Raw genomic sequence first — 21816 nt, forward strand, 5'->3', positions numbered from 1 at the left:
GATGAAATGGATTCACTTTATCCACCTCCAACAGCTCAAAATCATGATACCTTTTTAGGCTGCCAAATGTTTGGACCATGTATTTCTGATACAGTTTGATCTATTTCCTAGAGTTTCGAACTCCTCCTCCTCTTGGGTAACTGGACAAGAGATGTAATAGAGTGCTATCCAAACATGCTGCACAGCCATCACTTCAACTGTTTTTGACTGAAGTTCTAGAATGTTGTCTGCATTTGAAATCACCTTCTTTTGGCATTTAGAAAAGCAAGAGGGTCTTCTGATCAGGACAATGCAGCTGAGAAGTTCAATGCCGGTCAGGTTTTCATTCATGCTGCTGGTATTTTGCCCAAAGTCTGATCTACATTGGTTGTAATAGTCTTGTTGAAGAATGAGGAACTGGATTATTCATTTGAGGGAGCTGGTGTTGACTTCCCCTGGCAGCTCTCCCCTAAGCGGGAAGGCTGACGTGAAGCTCTGAGTGCCTGGTCAAGACTTTTCCACTGGCTTTAGGATGAGCAGGACAGCCAGCCAGCCTCTGACTGGAGGGACCCCCAAATGTTTGAAAGGAGAGGGCTTTACTTTAGGAAAAGTTACACGAACAGCCCTAGTTTTTCCCAGGTTGTTCTGGAAGAAACTATTTTGTTTGCCCCAGGGAAAATGCTAGTGGCTGTCAGCAGGAGAGCAGAGCCAGAGTCAAGCTGCTCCCAGTACCCATCCTCACCCCACCTTAGACGGTTCTCCATTTATCCCATCTTCTGATGTCCCAATCTAGTCCTTGGCCCCTCCCAGCTCTGCCCCCAGCACCCCTCCAGGATCATCCGGTGCCATTTCTGCCGCAGCCTTCTCCTTTGTGGCTTCTTCTGTTCTGTCCCGTCAATCAGCCAGTGTGCTTCCGCCTGGTTACTCTTTGGCTGGAGGTGGGATCAAGGACCGACTGATGAGTCCCCCTGGGTTCTCAGCTGTTTCTGTTTGTATTCCCTGTGGTCTTTTTAATGGAGCCCCAGGAACACGCTGAATGCTTGGTCCCTCTTGTACCAGAAGGCATGATTAGTTATATAAACAGTCTTCTGAGATCAACCTCTTCAGTTCAAATCTCAGGGAAATTAAGGTACCTTTGATAGCTTTTTTTTCAACCATCATTCTGTAGGAGCCATCTGAGGGCTTGCTCAATTACTTGTACTTTTCTTCAAGAACATCATAGTTTAGATATCTTTCCTTTTTTTTAAACCATGTCAAGTGTTTTGGTCCATAGCTCTTCCCTAATACTGGGCCTAGCCAGGGGCTTGACAGAGTGGACCCTTAATAGATGTTTGCTGGCTTTCTAAAATAAGGCATAAATGGAATATGAATTTTCATCTAAGGGTGCATTTCTAAAAGTCAATAGAAAAAGTGGCCCAGATTTTTCATGCTCAGGACTCAAGAAATAATGAAGTCTCTATTTGTATAGTCACTGCTCCAAACATCATTAGTTGAAAAGACATTTAATAAATGCCAACAGAACTCTATTTTGGATATAAAGAATTTAATTTTCAGATAGTTCTCCTATAAGAATGAAAAAAAAAAAAAAAGGAGACCAAGCAGAAAAAATAAGAGAAACTTGATCTGTGATTGGTTGAACTCGTGGATGCAGAAGCATTGGATATAGAGGGCTGACTGTACTATGCCAATTCATATAAAAGACTTGAGCATCCATAGATTTAGGAATTTACAGGCAGTTGGGGAGAGGTCCTCGAACCAATCCTCTGCAGACACCAAGGGAGGGGTATATAATAATAGGAATTCAATGCATTTGGGTCTCCAGCATTCCATTTCTATAATGGGCACAATACAAGGATGGGAATGGGGGGAAGGGATAGTGAGGGATGCACATGTACACACAGCTATACTTAAAATGGATAACCAACAAGGACTTACTCTCTAGCACAGGGAACTTTGCTCAACATTATGTGGAAGCCTTGATGAGAGGGGAGTTTGGGAGAGAACAGATGCATGTATATGTATGGCTGAGTCCCTTTGCTGTTCACCTAAAACTATCACAACATTGTTAATCAGCTATATTCCAACATAAAATTTAAAAGTTTTAAAGAAAATAAATAAAATTATTTCTCATATCTCACTGGGTTAATGTAAGGATTAAACGAAATAACAGTGATAAACTAGTTTACCCAGAGCCTGCCACACAGTAAGCCATCAATTAATAAATGTTGGCTATTACCATTACTAAAAAATTAACCTCAACAGTGTCAACACAGCTACAGTAAGGGCTTTTTCAATTCTCGAGCAGAAGCACCTAACTAAAAATATCCACAGAAGTATCCAATATGAGGAAACTAGGCATAGGTCACAGATCCCAGGATAGATGCATACTTTTTCTATGAACCCTCTTATAACAAAATACACATAGTATGAACAGAAATTTTTACTTTTCCAACAAAACCTAAAGCTATGAATCAACCTCTTGACAAGAAAGACTAATCTAGAAAAGGTGAGAAAAATGCCAGTGTGGCAACCAGAAGTTTTATCTTTCCCAAGTCAGCCTTGACTTCCAGTAGCCAGCCTTTATTACATTTCTAGCACATGCTTATGCTCTATTTGAGGACTTAGAAAATTTATCCTTCCATCACCTCACAAGGAGAGCTCACAGATGAGGGTCAGAGGTGAAGTGACTTGTCTCCTAAGTGTCAGGATACAGATTTCCACCCCCTGAGCTGGCTACAAACTTCATGTTTTTCAGCCATGTTGCTTTACCATGGGAATGCAAAAAAAGGTAAGTAAAAAGGTTTACTTACTTCATGTTTTGGCAGTTTCCAAAAGAGAAAGAGAACATGGAAATGAGAAAAAGCACAGTGGGATAGCCACCTGTCTTTGGAGCAACCACATGGGTTGCTGTGGGTAACTAACCAGTAATATTTGAAACCTGATATAAGGTAAGTAAAATTCTGTTATTTTTAATGTTTCTTGAAATGTATTACTAAAAGAAAAAAAAAAGGAAGATTACTACAGCTAGCCCCCCATATATAAAATGCTAGTGATGACTGTAAATACTGATGGTGTTCACACACTATGTTCTGCATAAGCCTATTTACTCCTTTCTCAGGGGGCTGCCGTGGGCAAGGAAAAAAATCAAACAGTCAGAAAATGAGATGAGGGGTCAATCTAACAGAACTTAACATTCTCAGGTAGCAACAAATTGTTCTTTGAGCGTTAATGGCCGCCTTACTCCTCTGAAGTGCAGAGCAGAGGGCAGTGAGTGCCATCACTGATAGTTGGTTGTTCGAGGGACCTGGTGGACCCAGCAGGGCTGGAAAATGGGAGCGTCCTGAAGAAGGTGCTATGCTAGTTCACACGGGCTCTGAAAATGAATCCACAGACTCTGGATCTGATTCATAGCTGGGAAAGAGTCTGCTACAAAGCCCCAGTGTCTGCTTAAGGTATTCATGACTGACCTCTGACCTGCTGTCTCTATGATGAAGCTTGTGAGAGCTCCAATGCAGTCCTGAACTGCACTCGCAAAGAGCTTTGGCATTCAAGAAATAACAAGTAGAAATCCTAACTACACCACCCAAAGCCACAGGAAACTAGAGGCTACCTGTAACCACCAGCATTCATTTCTCTTAGTGATGGCAGAAGGGGCTTCAAAAATCACGCATAAGATGGTGCCAAAAACGCTTGGAAAGCTTCTCTTTTGCTGGGGTGGACTGCCCAGAGAGACAGGGAAGGAATGCGCTGACCTGGTTGGCACCAGGTATCAGCAAGACCAAGCGAGTGAGGCTGCCACTCATGCCAAAGAGCAATTAATTACTACCAGTGAGTGCGAGTTCCACGTCTGACGAACAGAAATCTGGACGGTGAGGTCAGGTTCCCCCTAGCCAGTAGGGAGAAATAAAGCTGCTTCTCAGAAATACTCGAGCAAAATCTACTTGGTCCTAGAGGTATATTTCGGTAAAATAGGGGTGCAACTCTTTTCAGAGAACCCAACAGACTTTTCAAGCAGCTTTGATTCTCTGTCTCCCAGTAGAATATTGGGGCAGGAGTCCTGTCATGGCAGCCTGAAGTCTTCACATTCTGAACTCATTTTAAGAGAAATAGATTTTTGGAATATTTTTGAGGGAATGTGGTTTATCTTTAATGCATAGCCTAAGAACCCATACCCTAAGACTCAGTCACTCTGCTTCTAAGAATGTAACCAACAGAAATACCTCCATACATTCATATGTTTTCCCACCCTCCAAATACACACCCACCCACCCACACACATACCCCTTCATACCCCATCAGATGGAACATGGGAAAATTAGAAATCCTAGATGCGCATCCAATGGAAAAATGATTACATAAATTAAGATAATCTACACCATGGACAATCTCTAAAAGACAGAAATACATGCCAAGATCTTTAAGGTGAAGTGAAATACATAAGTTAAAGAACATGTATGGTTTTAGACTCATTTATGTAAAAAACAAAACTGTATGGGAGACAGTAGTGGGGACTTCTACTTATTCTACATTTATGCTTGTATTTTTATGATAAGCATGTCTCTTTCATAACTTACAATAAAAAAGTAACATGCAAATATAGTTTCATACAACTAATAGAAAAATCAGCTAAAATGCCACTATTCAGGGAGCTGCTATTTGTATTATGGTGGTAATAAATCCTTTGACATATTATCCAATGAACCTGCACAATAGCAAACTTTTATAGCCTATGTTTACAACTTTTCTCAAATATTAAATATTCTGTAAAGCATTATTCTGAATGGCTGCATAGTATTCTATCTTATGGGTATGCCTGGCACCCCACTCCAGTACTCTTGCCTGGAAAATCCCATGGATGGAGGAGCCTGGTAGGCTGCAGTCCATGGGGTCGTGAAGAGTCGGACACGACTGAGCGACTTCACTTTCACTTTTCACTTTCATGCATTGGAGAAGAAAATGGCAACCCACTCCAGTGTTCTTGCCTGGAGAATCCCAGGGACGGGGGAGCCTGGTGGGCTGCCATCTATGGGGTCACACAGAGTCGGACATGACTGAAGTGACTTAGCAGTAGCCCGGTGGAAAACTTGGGTTGTTTTCTAATTTTTCTGTATAAGAAAACCACTGTGGGGTTTCCCTGGTGGCTCAGTGGTAAAGAATCCACCTGTCAGTGCAGGAGACACGGGTTCGATCCCTGGTGCAGGAAGCTCCCACATGCCACGGAGCAACTAAGCCCATACACCGCAACTACTGAGCCTGCCCTCTAGAGTCCGAGAGCTGTAACCACCAAAGCCCCCGTGCCCCAGAAGCCACTGCAGTAGAAGCCCATACATCACAACTAGAGACTAGCCTCCACTCACAACTAGAGAAACCCGGGCAGCAAAGAAGACCCAGTGCAACCATAAATAAATAAATAAAATTATTTTTTTTAAACCCACTGAGATCATCATTCTTATACACAGATCTGTGCAATCTCTATGTTCTTATAATAAATTTTCTGAAGTTTATTTACTGGATCAAAGAATATAACCATTATTAATTTAATGTACTAGGCAAAGAGACAGAACACTGTTAGCCTTTTGTTAAAGAAAGGCTGTACCAATTTAAACTTACACCAGGAATATGTAAGTGTTGGGGAAAGGTATTTTTCTGGGCATCAATTCAAAGCATTAAAATGTTTTAATCACTGCCATTTTGAAAGGCAAAAATAGCATTTGTTTTCCTTTGTTCCTTTTTGATTATTAAAGTTAAACACCCTCCCATTGTTTAATGACTGTTGGCATCTGTTGTTTTGAGAACTGTCTGTTTATGTCTTTGTGCATCTTCTACCTTGATTACTTCTGTTCCAAAACCTGGGGGTTCTCATAGATTACTGTATAAAAACTCGTTGACCAAAGACACAGAAAGGGTTTTAAGAACACATAAAAGATGAAAAAACAACACAATTTGAGGATCTCAGTGAAATATAGCTCAGGTAGAGTCAGTTTTTTAGTCAGCTCATTTGTATCTAAGGTTAAAATTATTTTTCTTTTACCATTGAATTCTTCAACTTCCAGCTCTGGAGCTACCAGATAATACTGTTCACAAAGCATCTTGGCGGTTTCATACGCATCTGCAAAGAGAGAAAAAAAAGTCTAACTGATGCACTAATACCATGGACTCAGACAGATAGGCTTAATAAACAAGGACAATGTGTAACCTGACACATTTAGAGTTAATCACCTACTGCCTTTAAAAAATAACCTGACACATTTAGAGTTAATCACCTACTGCCTTTAAAAAATAGCCTTTTTTGGCTATAAAAAAAGAATTACAGTAACTGAACCAAAATTCCTCTTTTAATGACCACAAGAATATAAAAATGCTATATTAATGACCACAATGTGCTATGCTGTGCTTAGCTGTGTCCAAGTCTGCAACCCCATGGACTATAGCCCATCAGGCTCCTCTGTCCATGGTGATTCTCCAGGCAAGAATACTGGAGTGGATTTCCATGCCTTCCTCCAGGGGAATCTTCCCAATCCAGGGATTCAACCCAGGTCTCCCAATGACAACATAAGCCAGCTCTATACAAAACAAACTTTTAAATATTCCTGCAAGGCATTTTTCATGATAATCTATAAATTCAAGACTGTATTTCTGACCAGTCTGCAACCTGACTAAACTGTACCAAAAAGATATTTGTTGCAATTTCAAAAATAGTAAGGCCAATTCTCTTAAGATCTTCCAATTCTTTGTAAGTGAAACACCAATATGTATTTTCTAAATGAACGGATTTCCATGAGCCACACAATTTAAGCTACTGGAGATACTACTCTTGCTTTAAAATGTCCTTTAAATCACCTACACTTCAATAAAATATTTTTTTTTATGTCCTTTAGGTAGTTAAAGGTAACAGGTTGTGCTATGCTTAGTCACTCAGTTATGTCCAACTGTTTGTGACCCCATGGACTGTAGCCCTCCAGACTAGAATTCATGGGGATTCACCAGGCAAGAATACTGGAGTGGGTTGTCATGACCTCCTCCAAGGGATCTTCCCAACCCAGGGATCGAATCCAGGTCTCTCACATTGCAGGCGGATTCTTTACCAGCTGAGCTACCAGGGAAGCCCAGGCAACAGATTGGGGCTGTTATTTTTTCAAAATCTGAGGATTAATAGTTTGCTTTTGAAAGAAAAAACAGACAAAGGGTTAGAAAATCAGAGCCATGAAGGTCGAATGGAAGAGAGAAATCAGGAAGTTACAACCCAAAGATGGGAACAAATTCAGAAAGCTACAGTGAATTGTTTTACACTGCATGTGTGCCTTTTCTCTTCAACTGTAAGCAATCTGAGGTCAGGGTTTGTACTGGTTTTGTAACTCACATAGAACTCATGCCATGACTGTTAGATAGTCAACAAATATTCCTTGACTTGATCAATTGTGGGCTTCCCTGATAGCTCAGTTGGTAAAGAATCCGCCTGCAACGCAGGAGACCTCGGTTTGATTCCTGGGTTGGGAAGATCCCCTGGAGAAGGGAAAGGCTACCCACTCAAGTATTCTGGCCTAGAGAATTCCATGGACTGTATAGTCCATGGGATCATAAAGAGTTGGACATGACTGAGTGACTTTCACTTTCACTTAATCAACTGTAAGCCTTTTGATAATTTATTTTTTTAACAAACAGGCTTACTGAGATATAATTCTCATACAAGTTACCCATTGCAAGTGCACATACACTTCAATGATTTTTAGTTTACTTGCAAAGTTGTGCATCCATGACCGCAATTAATTTTACGCTTCCAATTCCCCCAAAGGAAACTCCATAACCATGAACAGTCATTACCCCATTCCCATCCAGCCCCAGGTAATCACTAACCTACTTTTTGTCTCTACAGATTTTCCTATTCTGGACATTTCATATAAATGAAATCATAGAATATATGGCCTTTTGTGACTGTTTTCTTTCACTTAGCATAAAGTTTTCAAGAGTCACCGATGTTGGAGCATGCATCGGTAGTTAGCTTCTTTTTATCACTGAATTACTATTGCATTGTGCAGATATATCACATTCTGTCTATTCATTTATCCATTGACAGACATTTGGATTGTTTCCACTGTTGGGGTATTACATGTGGACATTCACACGTGCATTCACACTGCTATGAACATTCATGTGCAAGTTATTTTGGTGAAGATTTATTTTCATTTCCCTTGTGTATATACCTAGGAGAGAAAAACTGCTTGATCATCCAGCAGCTTTATGTTTAAATGTCTGAAGAACAGTCAGAGTGTCTTCCAAAGTAAGGAGATTTTTTTTAAAGTTCCATCTTTATCATTTCTAAAGATCAGATATTCAAATTGCTTTAAAATGCTTCGTGGTCACATTTGCAATGTCCTCCACCGGCTATCAGCTCTTTGGAGACAGGCTCACATTTCTTTTCAACTCTTCACATCAGTACTGTGCATAGAGGAGCCACATTCAAGATTCAAGAAGGAAGAGGAAAAGATGGAAGGAAGAAAGGGGGGGAAATAAGCCTGACAGAAATTAAGCATATAAAAAATTGACAATGTCAACCTAAAATAATACAAAAGATAAAATTAGGGTATGTTCAGACTGTAAGTTTTGGTTCATTTACCTCCTATTACTACTAAACTTCAATTTTGCCTAATATTTGACTTTAGAGTAAAAATTCTTACTTTATTAAACTTTTAGAATTAAACCACTATAAAGAACCACAGAAAGAGACATCAGAATCTCTTTGACAAGATGAAATAACGAGGGCTAGCCAAAAGAAACATTAGCCAGAGGAGAAAGAAATTTAAAAAGAGTTCATCAGTGTAAAAACAGACATTAAAGTAGGACTGGATTTAAACCTTAATGAAGAAGAGGATAATTTAGAATTATATTAAGTTCCCAAGTTTTTTCGTAGGGTATAATAAAACTCATCAAATATCTCTAAAGTTCTTTTGAAATAAGAAATCCAGACATACTCTTTGGGCTGTGGCTATACCACCAAACAAGGCTACATCTCCACCTAGTGACACGACAGCACAAAGCTGACCAAGAGCTTCCAACACTTAACCAATAAGTACCAAAATCATAAAGTGATGCTTTGTGATCCATATGCAACGCCAATACATCTCCACAAAACCACTCCAAGTATATAACACCATAACTGCTCTTCCATTCACTACAAAATAGGAAATGAGTCCAACTCCGCTAAAATGTGCTAGCTCTTCATGACATTAGCTTGCCCAGTAGCATGAGATTATAACAGCATTTTTTTTTAAAATTTGATACAAACATAACATGTGGAAGATGGTACAGTCCAGATAGACGCAGCCAACTTCTGAAACTCAAAGACCCACCATGATTCCTAAAACCACATGTGAACAAGGATTTTTCAAGCATTTCCACAAATCACAGTGCATCAGTGCTGTAATTAGGAACTGCATCATGATCCTTGAGAAACTCAAGAAGACTCACATGTACCATCAGCCAGCCAGAAGTATTTTGGGGGCAGTAATGGCAAAATCTGTATTTGCATGCATCCTTACAAATTCCCATGGCTCTCTTAAATAGAACAACCCCGCCCATATGAAAATTCTCCAGGTTCAATCAGTTATAATGATCAGAGACGTCCTTTCTGGTCAGATGGGGAACTAGTGCCCTAGAGGGGTCCCCAAAACTGCATGTGCAGAATTCATTAGCAAGTTCACAGGTAAAATGAACCCCTGGAGATTCTGATGCAGCAGCTCTGTGTAGCCTAGGAATCTGTGGTTTAAAACAATAAAAAAACTTATTTAGCAAGTAATTCTGAAAAGAAAAGCTAGATTTGGGGACTACTGGCCGAGAAAGTCAATGCTGGGTCATGCTAATCCTGTCACTGTCACTCGTAGGATATGAGTGATCATGGGCGCTGGCAAGTATGACAGCATATATATACTCAAATAGGACACTTCTGTTCAGGTAAAATAACATAAAAATGAAAAAGTTTTTAAAAATCACCAACATTACAACCAAACTTCAACTACTGGCTTAAAAATTCATTTCCTTTATATCTAGAGTAAAACGCAAATTCTACTAATAAGCTTTCTAATAAAACTTTCATATTTCTTAAGTAGAAACCAAAACTCTCAAACACAATAATTTATCAAATTACTTTTATACACTGAGTTGGCTAAAAAGTTCTTCTGAGCTTTTCGTACCATCTTGCAATAATACCCAAACAAACATTTTGGCCAACCCAATATTTGAGCCACCAATCTTTTTTTCCTTTACTTTTTATTTTATTATTTAAAAAAAATTCAATCTTTTTAAGACGTTTTTTCTTTACCATCAATCTTTAAAAGGAAGTATTAGGAAATGATTATTACTGCCACTGAACACGTCATTTTCATTAAGAACCTGTTTTCAAGAGAAATAGAGTACTGATGATAAAGTAACTAACAAAACTACACGTGTAGCACATTTCTACTTCCCCAAGGAAGAGTACCCTAAATGTTAACACACAGATTAAAATTAAAAAAGACTGAGTCATTAAGAGTACAGGGAAGGTTCACATAGCAACAAGCACAACAGATCTACTATAGCCAGGAATCCTGCATTAGATGTTAAGAAAAGCACAAAGGAATATTTAATACTGTATGGATGTTATGTTATTCAGTTCAGTCGCTCAGTCATGTCCGACTCTCTGTGAACCCATGAACCGCAGCACGCCAGGCCTCCCTGTCCATCACCAACTCCCGGAGTCTACCCAAACCCATGTCCATTGAGTCCGTGATGCCATCCAACCAACTCATCCTCTGTCATCCCCTTCTCCTCCTGCCCTCAATCTTTCCCAGCATCAAGGTCTTTTCAGATGAGTCAGTACTTTGCATCAGGTGGCCACAGTATTGGAGTTTCAGCTTCAACATCAGTCCTTCCAATGAACACCCAGGACTGACCTCCTTTAGAATGGACTGGTTGGATCTCCTTGCAGTCCAAGGGACTCTCAAGAGTCTCCTCCAACACCACAGTTCAAAAGCATCAGTTCTTTGGCACTCAGCTCTCTTCACAGTCCAACTCTCACATCCATACATGACCACTGGAAAAACCATAGCCTCGACTAGATGGACCTTTGTTGACAAAGTAATATTTCTGCTTTTTAATATGCTGTCTGGGTTGGTCATAACTTTCCAAAGAGTAAGCATCTTTTAATTTCATGGCTGCAATCACCATCTGCAGTGATTTTGGAGCCCAAAAAAATAAAGTCCGACACTGTTTCCACTGTTTCCCCATCTATTTGCCATAAAATGATGGGACTGGATGCCATGATCTTAGTTTTCTAAATGTTGAGCTTTAAGCCAACTTTTTCACTCTCCTCTCACTTTCATCAAGAGGCTCTTTAGTTCTTGTTCACTTTATGCCATAAGGGTGGTGTCATCTGCATATCTGAGGTTATTGATATTTCTCCAGGCAATCTTGATTCCAGCTTGTGCTTCCTCCAGTCCAGTGTTTCTCATGACGTACTCTGCATATAAGTTAAATAAGCAGGGTGACAATATACAGCCTTGACATACTCCTTTTCCTATTTGGAACCAGTCTGTTGCTCCATGTCCAGTTCTAACTGTTGCTTCCTGACCTGCATATAGGTTTCTCAAGAGGCAGGTCAGGTGGTCTGGTATGCCCATCTCTTTCAGAATTTTCCACAGTTTATTGTGATCTATATAGTCAAAGGTTTTGGCGTAATAAATAAAGCAGAAATAGATGTTTTTCTGGAACTCTCTTGCTTTTTTGATGATCCAGTGCATGTTGGCAATTTGATCTCTGGTTCCTCTGCCTTTTCTAAATCCAGCTCGAACATCTGGAAGTTCTTGACTGACATATTGTTGAAGACTGGCTTGGATAATTTTGAGCATTACTTTACTAGTGTGTGAGATGAGTGCAACTGTGTGGTAGTTTGAACATTCTTTGGCATTGCCTTTCTTAGGGACTGGAATGAAACCTGACCTTTTCCAGTTTTGTGGCTACTGCTAAGTTTTCCAAACTTGCTGTCATACTGAGTGCACCACCTTTACAGCATCATCTTTTAGGATTTGAAATAACTCAACTGGAATTCCATCACCTCCACTAGCTTTGTTCATAGTGATGCTTCCTAAGGCCCACCTGACTTCATATTCCAGGATGTCTGGCTCTAGGTGATTGTGAGTGATCACACCATCATGATTATCTGGGTCGTAAAGATCTTTTTGGTAATGTTATGTTATTAGATGTTATCATTAGAAGACTTTCCTATTCAAAATTCACCAGAGAACCCTGTTATCCATATTAGTCTCTATCCCAAACACATGCCATTGTCTGTTTACAAATATCAGAGTCTGGACAAGGATGAATCTGAGTGAACGCTGAAAAAACAAACGAAAAGGATACCAAAAATCATAAAGCTCATGCTTAAGAAGCACTACCCAAACAAGGTAAATTCATATGACCACAAAGCATTACAGTCACAGGTATGCTTCTTTTAAGACAAGCTGAAGTCAATTCTCACAAGGTTTATCTATCATCATCTACCCAAAACTCATCCTGAGAGGAGAGAATCAGGGTTTTGTTTTTTTTAAGTGCCAGAACCTCTGCCACTGCCCAAAACACAGCCAACTGGAGAAGTGAGGAAAGAACATCTAACACAAGAGCAACCAATCCACAGGCTGATCAGACGCATAAGCGTCCTGGGCAAAGAGATAGGCTGAGTTGATGAAATTCATCTTCTGCGCATTCAGGATGGAGACAGTCAGGCAGAGCAGAAGACAAAAGGATACATGGAGAGTTATGATCAGTAGAAAGAAGGCCTGGAGTGCCTGTTCTCACCCTTAACAAGCTGCCTTAAACGGTTTGCCTGTCTATAGACAAGACAGTGGGGCGGGCGGCCATGACTTGACCAGTTCAGTCACTCAGTTGTGTCTGCAGCATGCCAGGCTTCCCAGTCTATCACCAACTCCTGGAGCCTGCTCAAACTCATGTCCATTGAGTTGGTGATGCCATCCGACCATCTCATCTTCTGTCGTCCCCTTCTCCCCTTCTCCTCCTGCCTCTTTCCCAGCATCAGGATCTTTTCCAATGAGTCAGTTCTTCACATCAGGTGGCCAAAGTATTGGAGTTTCAGCTTCAGCATCAGTCCTTCCAACGAATATTCAGGACTGACTTTCTTTAGGACTGACTGGTTTGATCTCCCAGTCCAAGGGACTCTCAAGAGTCTTGAGAGCGACTTGACCAACCCACTTACTAAGATACATAGGAAAAAACCCTGCTTTCTGCTGCCCAGTTCCAATCTCTAGAGCTCCGACTGGAATGTGTTTCTTGCCCTAGGATTACCATGGGACCTACTAGGTTCTCTGAATGCGTCTGTCTCCTGAGTTGGCGGGAGTAGGTCTCTCTTACTCATCACCTGAAGAGCCCGAAGTGAGAGCACAAGACATTATTTCTGACCAGAATAATGACATACTCTTCAGATTCCATCTGTGTGCTATTAGGCTAAGCTGAGCAATAACAGCATTTAGGAACAACACAGGTGAGCTAACGTTGCTGTGAGAGCTGACTTTTGTACCAAGTACTTCAGTCTGTACCTTTAAAATGATCTTACCATAGGATTCTCCATTTTGTTTTGCAGTTTCTTACAAAGAAAGGAGGGGAAACAGTCACAATGGAAGGCACCTCCTAGAGGATAATGGGAACTGCTCTACAACGCTAATTCTAGCATTCACTGCCAGGAGGCTGTAATTTGCAGATGTGTAAAGGTAGATATTAATGTGCTAAATAAGCAGCAAGGAGGCATGCTTCAGTGTGCTGCACATTCAATTACTGTGATGCAGGATGCACCCCACTCTAACACATTTATACAACTGTCTAGTCAAAAATAAAAATATTGTCCCTACCTTTCTACATAAAAGTTTCCTAGAGTCTCAAGAGATCTAAGTATGGGATCACTGTTAGTTCCTTCAGGCTTCCCTAAGGCTATAAAACACACATGCGCATGTGCATACCCATGTACAGGCACACGTGTGTACATGCACACGCGCCTGCACGCACACACACACAGGTCATCTGGTGCTGACATCTGACTATGCTTACACCATGCAGGACCTTCACCGCTGAGAAAATCAACAGCAGAGCTGTCATTAGAACTTAGAACCCCTATACCCTCTACCTCAAGCTTCCTAAAACAAAAGGAAAGGAAAACAAATATGAGAGACAGAGACGCTGAGTTAGAAGATTAACTGAGAAATCTCAGAAGCTAAGAGGAGAAGGGGAAAAACCAGTGAAAACAATACTGTCTTCAAAAAAGGAAGGCAGTGGGAAGACATCACTAAGAGTTGTGGGTGCTGACACGCATCTCTTCCTCTTCTGGCGGTACTGGGGCGGATTGGGAAGAAGAGCTGGAGAGGCCTGGAGCCTTGAGGACTCTGCCTGCTGCCCCTGGGGCACCTGGCAATGGAGGCTCCAGTGTCTTTTTACTAGAAGACATGGAAGAACTTCTAGGCCTGCTGAGAGCCAGTGCTCTCTGCCTTGTTGACTCTTTCTCAGACTTATTTTGAACCAGAAAGAGCTTCTGCTTGGGTATCCAGACACTCCGAGAATTAAGAATGGGGTCCACAGGCATGAAACAGAAAGCTGCCTATTAAAATGTGCTTTGTCCACAAGGAGGAAAGAGACTTTCATGTTTCCTGCTAGGCTGTCAAGCCAATTCTGCCATGGCAGGAAAGGCAACTGATTTAAGACTAGTGCCTCACTGAGGAATAAGGATTATATGTACCTGGCTGGGAAAACCAACTAATATAGAGGTTATGAGTACAGAAGATCAGATACTGAATTCATCCAGGAAGGTGGTGTGTGGTGGGCACTGGAGATGGGGAAATACACACGTACTATGGATTTCATAGAGAGATGCATGTTATTCACAGTTATATACCAATCTGTAAAGTGGGTATGAATTCAAATGTAGAAAACAATGTTCTCACTGGGTTATGAAGACAGGTGATTTTTAGTCTCTTCCATCTTTTCCCACATTTTCTCAGTTTTCTTCAGTGAGCACTTTTTATGGTTAGATAGCATCACCAACTTAATAGACATGAATCTGAGCAAACTCCAGGAGATAATAAAGGACAGAGGAGCCTGGTGTGCTGCAGTTCATGGGGTCACAAAGAGTCAGACACGACTTAGTGACTCAACAACAACAATATGGTATTAGTCCTCTTAACTGACCAAACTGGGAACAGGAGTTGGATGACTGACAAAAAAGTTGCATAGTAAGAAACCATAAAATATGACTACAACTGTAAATATTAACCTAAAACACACATATGAATACACAGTTTATTCCTCTACCAATCTTCTCATGTAAAGCCAAAGCCCCTCCTTTGAATAGGGGTTCCAGGTCATATTTCTTAGATAAACAATACTGCACACAGCTATGAATTCCAATTTCTTTAAAGTGCACTAGAGATACTTGTCAAGCAATCTGAGTGCAGATTCCTACTCATATTTTTACTCACCGCTGCCCTGTCACCTAATAGTTACCTTGTTCCCAGTTACTTCATTACATTTTTAAGAAACTTTTTTTATCAAGCCTTTCCAGAGCATTCAACCTGATTTTTATGGAAATCAGTTTCTTTTCTGTACTCACATTTCTTCAGTTTACATAACGTATAAATAAATTATGTATGTTTATACATATTGATGTGGTATAATTTACACCAACAGTTTGAAGACAAGTGACCCTTAGTTAACAGAGGCCTCCCCAAGCGGAAGAAGCACCACTGCATTCTAGAAAGTATGTCCAAGCCAAGCATCCTCAGTGTGCTGTGGTGCAATTTATGATTTACGAAGGTGGAAGAAGAGCCGATGGTGTGGAAGTTGCTTCAAAGGTTCGTGCACTTTCAGAATCTAAAACCAGCCCCCACTGTTGTCTTCCTCAAGGAAAGAGGTTATTAAGAAATGAAAAACAAGGTTTGAAGGAAGTGGTGGGGAGTGGGAAGCAGGGCAGTCCTTGCCCCACCCCTCCTGAGTGTGAGGCGTAGCTGTGCGTTGGGGGAGGCGGCAGAGGGGCGTGGGGGTAAGCTTTGCCTTTTAGTTGTGCCAGACAAGTAGTAGGAATGATTCCATGAGAGGATGGATGGAATAAACTGTGTTCACCCTAACAGGTGGGTTTGCTGAGTACAAAGTCAAAAAGGGCAGGAGAAGGAGTGAAGATAAAGCTGTGAGTGAGCCCAGAATGAGGGAGGGAGCCATCTGGCCCAGGTCAAAGCCTTGACTGAAAAGGCCCAAGAAAGCAGGAGACACAAACTTCTAGGTTTTTTCTTTCAAATACTGATCCAGCTGTCTTGCACATAATCCTCGGCTAGTGTTTGGTACAAAACTTCTGTCCCCGAGAAAAGTGATGCAAGCATGAATGAGAGTTAATTCCAGCCTTTTAGGAATTTACACCCCCGTTAGAGCTTCCCTTGTGGCTCAGCTGGTAAAGAATCCACCTGCAATGCAGAAGACCTAGGTTCAATCCCCGGGTTGGGAAGATCTGGAGAAGGGAAAGGCTACCCACTCCAGTGTTCTGGCCTGGAGAATTCCATGGACTGTATAGGCCACGGGGTCACAGATAGTCGGACACGATTGAGCAACTTTAACTTTCACTTTAGAGAGACCAACAGGAGCATCGCTACAAATGACGCCAAGTCCAGGCAGGATTCAGTAAGAGCCACACAGACAATAAGGGCTGCAAACACCGGCCCTTGCTCTCCACCAGCGTGCAGCCGCCTCCTCTGACTCACCGGACAGCAGCACTAACGACTGCCAAGAATGCCCATTAGTTCTCTACTTACACTGACTCATGGCTACGACCTCTCTAAAAATGAGCGAGACACTTTTTGTAGAGAAACACTGAGATGATAAAAAAGGAGTGTATTTTTACAGCTTTATCATGAAGAACTGCAAACACAGACAGAAGCACAGAGCACAGTGTCAAGAATCCTTGTGTGCTCATCACAAGACTCAATGCTTCCCAACACAGCCCAGTCTTTCTCACTGCCCACTCTCTGGAGTCAATCCCACATGGCATTTTGTATCAAGTGTGGTATCTCAAAGAATCTCTCTTGAAGCTAAGGATGCCTTTAAAACGAACATAACCACAAAGCAAATATCACACCTACAAAATTAACAATGTTTCTTGGACATCTGGGCTTCCCTAATGGCTCAGCTGGTAAAGAATCTGCCTGCAATGCAGGAGACCTGGGTTCGATCCCTGGGTTGGGAAGATACCAACTGGGTTGGAGAAGGGAATTGCTACCCACTCCAGTCGGTATCATCAAATATTCAATTGTTTTATCAATGTCCTAAATGATTTTAAATATTTTATAATTTACGCCTGAATATTCATTAGAAGGACTGATGCTGAAGCTGAAGCTCCAATAACTTTGGCCACCTGACGTGAAGAGCTGATTTGCTGGGAAAGATTGAAGGCAGGAGAAAGGGATGACAGAGGATGAGATGGTTGGATGCCATCACTGACTCAATGGACATGAGTTTGAGCAAACTCCAAGAGATGGTGAAGGACAGAAAAGCCTGGCATGCTGCGGTCCATGGGGTTGCAAAGAATCAGACAAGACTTAGTGACTCAACAACAACAATTTATGCCAGAAACAAACCAAAGGCACTAACTTATTACACAATCAATGGTATAAGTGAGAAGGCACATGACTCATGGGATTGCCCCAGGATGCTCATGAACTTGTCTACCTCCAGCCCTTGTTGGGTGCTTGTCCTGCTTCAGGAGCTCTACTTATGTCAACTCACTGAACCCTAGGATACAGGTGAATTGCCAAGAGTACTATTTTATTGATGAAGAAACGGAGGCCCAAAGATGTTATATAACATGTCCAAGGTCACCTAGCTCATCTAAATGTCTATCAGCTGATGAACAGATAAAACAAAATGCAGTCTATTCACACAATGGAATAGTATTGGACCATAAAAAGAAATAAAGTGCCGATTTATGTTACAACATGGGTGACACTTGAAAACATTACACTAAGTGAAAGAAACCAACCACAAAAGACCACACACTGTATCACTGCATTTACATGAAATGTCCAGAACTGGAATATCTGTAGAGACAGAAAGTAAACTAGTGGTTGCCTAGGGCTGGGGAGAGGGGTAGTGGGGAGTGACTGCTAATGAGCATGGGGTTTTCTTTGTGGGGTGATGAAACACTTCTAAAACTGGATTATGGTGACAGCTGCACAACTCTGTGAACATACTAGAAATCCCTGAATGGTACATTTTAAATGAGTGAATTGGATGGTATGTGAATTGTACTGCAATAAAGCCTTTTTTTTTTTTTAAAGTAAATTACCAGAGGTTGGACATCTCTGAAGCCAAGGAGTATTTATTGACCATGTACACAGGCATATACTAAGTTCTAGGTGAGTTGCAATGTAAGTATAAGACAAAAACCCTGACTTCAAACTGCTGGCAGTTCAAGAGAAAAGGCATCTATGCAATGTATCAATATTATAATGCCCTTTTGCTTTATGGATATGTGTCTTGTCCATAAGACACATGTGGCAGTCAACTATGTGAACCAGGTTTTCTAGATGATAAAAGCTACTGGGCCAGGGCCAGGTGAACATACAGGCCCTGGTCAGATGGATCCTGCTTCCCTCCGCTGCCGGGGGCCTGCAGAGGGTTATCTTGTGAGAGAGAAACCTACAGGTATCTTCGGGAGCTGAAGCCGAGCCTATTCACTTATAACTGGAGTAATGTGAGTACATGTTTTCTAACTAAACAGAAGCCAAGGCAGTCTGACAAGCCTTGGCTGAGCTAAGGCCACCAGGGGGATACCCAGGGTAACCAAATATTAGTAACACAGGTTTTCCTTAGCTTCAGCGGCTGAAGATCTGGTCTGTTCCCCCACCAGGGAGGCTGCTGACACTGGGTCCCCTCCCTTGGCCCTCTAAGCTTCGATGGCAAGGGTCACTCCACTTTAGGCGGGCTTGAGAGCTTTGCCAAAGAGACCAAGCCCTGCTCTACCTGTTCTCACCTAGCTACACAATCCAGACAAAGGACAGCAAGAGAGATCCTGATGACGATCTGGGAGAGCGATGGTCATGACAGGGTAAGATGTGGGTTTAGAGGAAGGCTGCAGGAGACACGATCCAGGAAAGGGGACAGTCTCAGAATGTGAGGCTGCGCAGGGTAACCATAACACCAAAAAAAAAACTGGAGAGGGCCAGGAACCCGCTCAATGATTTACAACCAGGAAGGCTTTTTGGAGCTAGCATTTACCTTAAGTGAAAATTGAGGAAAATGCTGTTCTAATGCACTCTGTTGTACCCTGAGGCTAATGGAACAGAGCCCAGCTCAATGTCCAGTGAACCCGTGAGCACAAATGCCTCATAGAACCTACAACCTGGAGGGCATGTCGGCAAGATGTCTACTTCTTAACCAATGTGTGAATTCAGCTGAATTTTACAACAAGGGTTTATATTCTCAAATTTTCAGACAGTGGTGGCAATCAAAACTTAGACTCTTACTTAAACTCATAAATATTTACTATTTAGCTAGAACTATAAGAAAAACCCTGGTCCATGAAGTAGAAAATCCCATTTTGAGCATCACAAACTATGCATCATTGCCTGAGCTGCCAAGAAAGAACAGATCATATTTGGATCATGTGGCTTGGGCCCACAGTGGTCTGATGAACCAGCAAACAGTTCAATGCCATAACCCTACAGCCAAGCTGCCTCAACAAAACTGCATCCCTAACGCATCCCAACGAAACAAAATCTCTAACATGACACTGGCCTCCTTACCTTTCACAACATCAGCAACGTTGCAGGTGGGATCAATACTTCCGATGTGTTTCGGATGCACAGGATTGGTGTCACCGCCAAACAGAAGTGCTAAACACACCCAAGAGAAAAGGGAGAGGATTAAAAACACTTGGCTAGGATGGTCAGGCAGAGGAATTCAGGGCTTTTAAGTTTTGAAACGATCCTCTCATTGTGAAAGCTGTTTTAGCAGCCACAGTGACTTAGAGTAACAGAATCCACTCAACTGGTTGGTGATCAGTTATCGTACAGTGGAGGACCTGCCATGCCATGAGACCTGCCACGTGCAGTTAGCCAGTCCTAAAGCAGCAACATGAAGCACGTATCCAACCTGCTCTCCCCGACCCAATGTGATCTGGTTGAAAAACTGCTTCCTTTCATCCTGAATCAAGTTAACCCACCTTCTCAGCAATATCCTAGACAGTTATTCCAACATTCACTAAATATTTACAAAATAGTCTACAGCATTAGGCTAGGCTTACAAAGGGTCTTTTACCATGAACACTTCAAATGCCTCGATCATAGAAGTTACTTTCACCATACTACACTATTTGTGCAAGCATTTTTAAGAGAACACTCAACTACTTTCATAATATACAAGGTTGGCAAAATTTTACTTCTGAAAAAAACCCAAGTTGTGGTACATATATACAATGGAATGGAATATTACTCAACCATAAAAATGAATGAATTTGAGTCAGTTCTAGTAAGGTGGATGAGCCTAGAGTCTCTTATACAGAGTGAAATAAGTCAGAAAGAGAAAAAAAAAAGTATCAGATATTAAAGCATATATATGGATTCTACAAAAATGGTACTGATGAACCTATCTGAAGGTCAGGAATAGAAATGGAGATGCGAGAACAGACTTATGAACACAGCAGGGAAGGAAAGGGTGGGACAATTAAAGACAGTAGCACTGGCATATACACACAAAGCGAAGTCGCTCAGTCGTATACAACTCTTTGCGACCCCATGGACTGTAGCCTACCAGGCTTCTCCATCCATGGGATTTCCCAGGCGAGAGTACTGGAGTGGGTTGCCTTTCCTTCTCCAGGAAATCTTCCCGACCCAGGGATTGAACCCTGGTCTCCTGCATTGTAAGCAGACGCTTACCGTCTGAGCCACCAGGGAAGTCCTACAACCACATGTAAAACAGACAGCTAGTGGGAAGTTGCTATATGACATAGGGAGCTCAACCTGGTGCTCTGTGACAACCTAGAAGGCTGGGATGGGGTGGGAGGGAGGTTCAAGAGGGAGGACAATTTATACAATTGTATACTTTATAATTATAAAATATGCATAATTTTGGATGATTCATGTTGTTGTATGGCAGAAACCAACACAACATTGTAAATCAATTATTCTCCAATTAAAAATAATTTTTTTAAAAAGCCAAAAGGAGACCCCTTCAAAGAAAAAAGCAATCTGAATGCAAATGTTTATATGTGTGACTATTTTTGAGTCAAACAAGAAATGGGAAATAACTTAGACTCCACGAAAGGAAAATGCTTAAATAAAATAGGTGAAGGTTTTAATTATGAAAGAGGACAAACATGGGCATTAGGCCAATATGTAAAGTGCCAATTGATTAAGTGGAAGAAAAACAAGAGATGCGCAAGTTTAATGATCGAAAAACATGTACATGGTTTAATGATCAAAAACCATGTGGACATACATATTCAGGTCAGAAAGAAAATGCAGTTATCTAAGTAGTTTAATTCAATAGTATTGGGGTTCTTTATTTTTTTCTTTTAAATTTCCTGTAAATTGCCAAACATTTACATTTTCAACAGACATACATTTAGAACAAACCCACATTTAACAGCTGCATAACATTTGTTTATCCAAATAAAGTAATATTACTAAAATAAAGATGCTCTGTCCATTTTCTGACTCAACAAAGAGGATGAATTCGACTCTAGACACTAGATGCTTTTTCATAAAAATTATGAAATTGGACACAGAGACACGCTGAAAATGAGTTTAAAAGTTTTTGTGGAGAGAA

The 21816-nt window shown here is 41.2% G+C and overlaps 1 protein-coding gene across 2 annotated transcripts in view; it reads right to left on the reverse strand.

Annotated features, from left to right (window-relative positions):
* The window catches only part of PDK3 (pyruvate dehydrogenase kinase 3), an 82705-nt gene that overhangs the window by 23975 nt on the left and 36914 nt on the right, over window positions 1-21816 (reverse strand). For both annotated transcript variants that reach the window (XM_070366632.1, XM_070366631.1), the window contains exons 5-6: window positions 19794-19883; window positions 6011-6088 (exon numbers count right to left, since the gene is read on the reverse strand). In XM_070366632.1, coding sequence (XP_070222733.1) covers window positions 6011-6088; window positions 19794-19883 — 168 coding nt within the window. The remainder of the gene's footprint in view (window positions 1-6010; window positions 6089-19793; window positions 19884-21816) is intronic.

The sequence above is a fragment of the Bos mutus genome, chromosome X (assembly GCF_027580195.1).
Source record: "Bos mutus isolate GX-2022 chromosome X, NWIPB_WYAK_1.1, whole genome shotgun sequence".
NCBI classification, from domain to species: Eukaryota; Metazoa; Chordata; class Mammalia; order Artiodactyla; family Bovidae; genus Bos; species Bos mutus.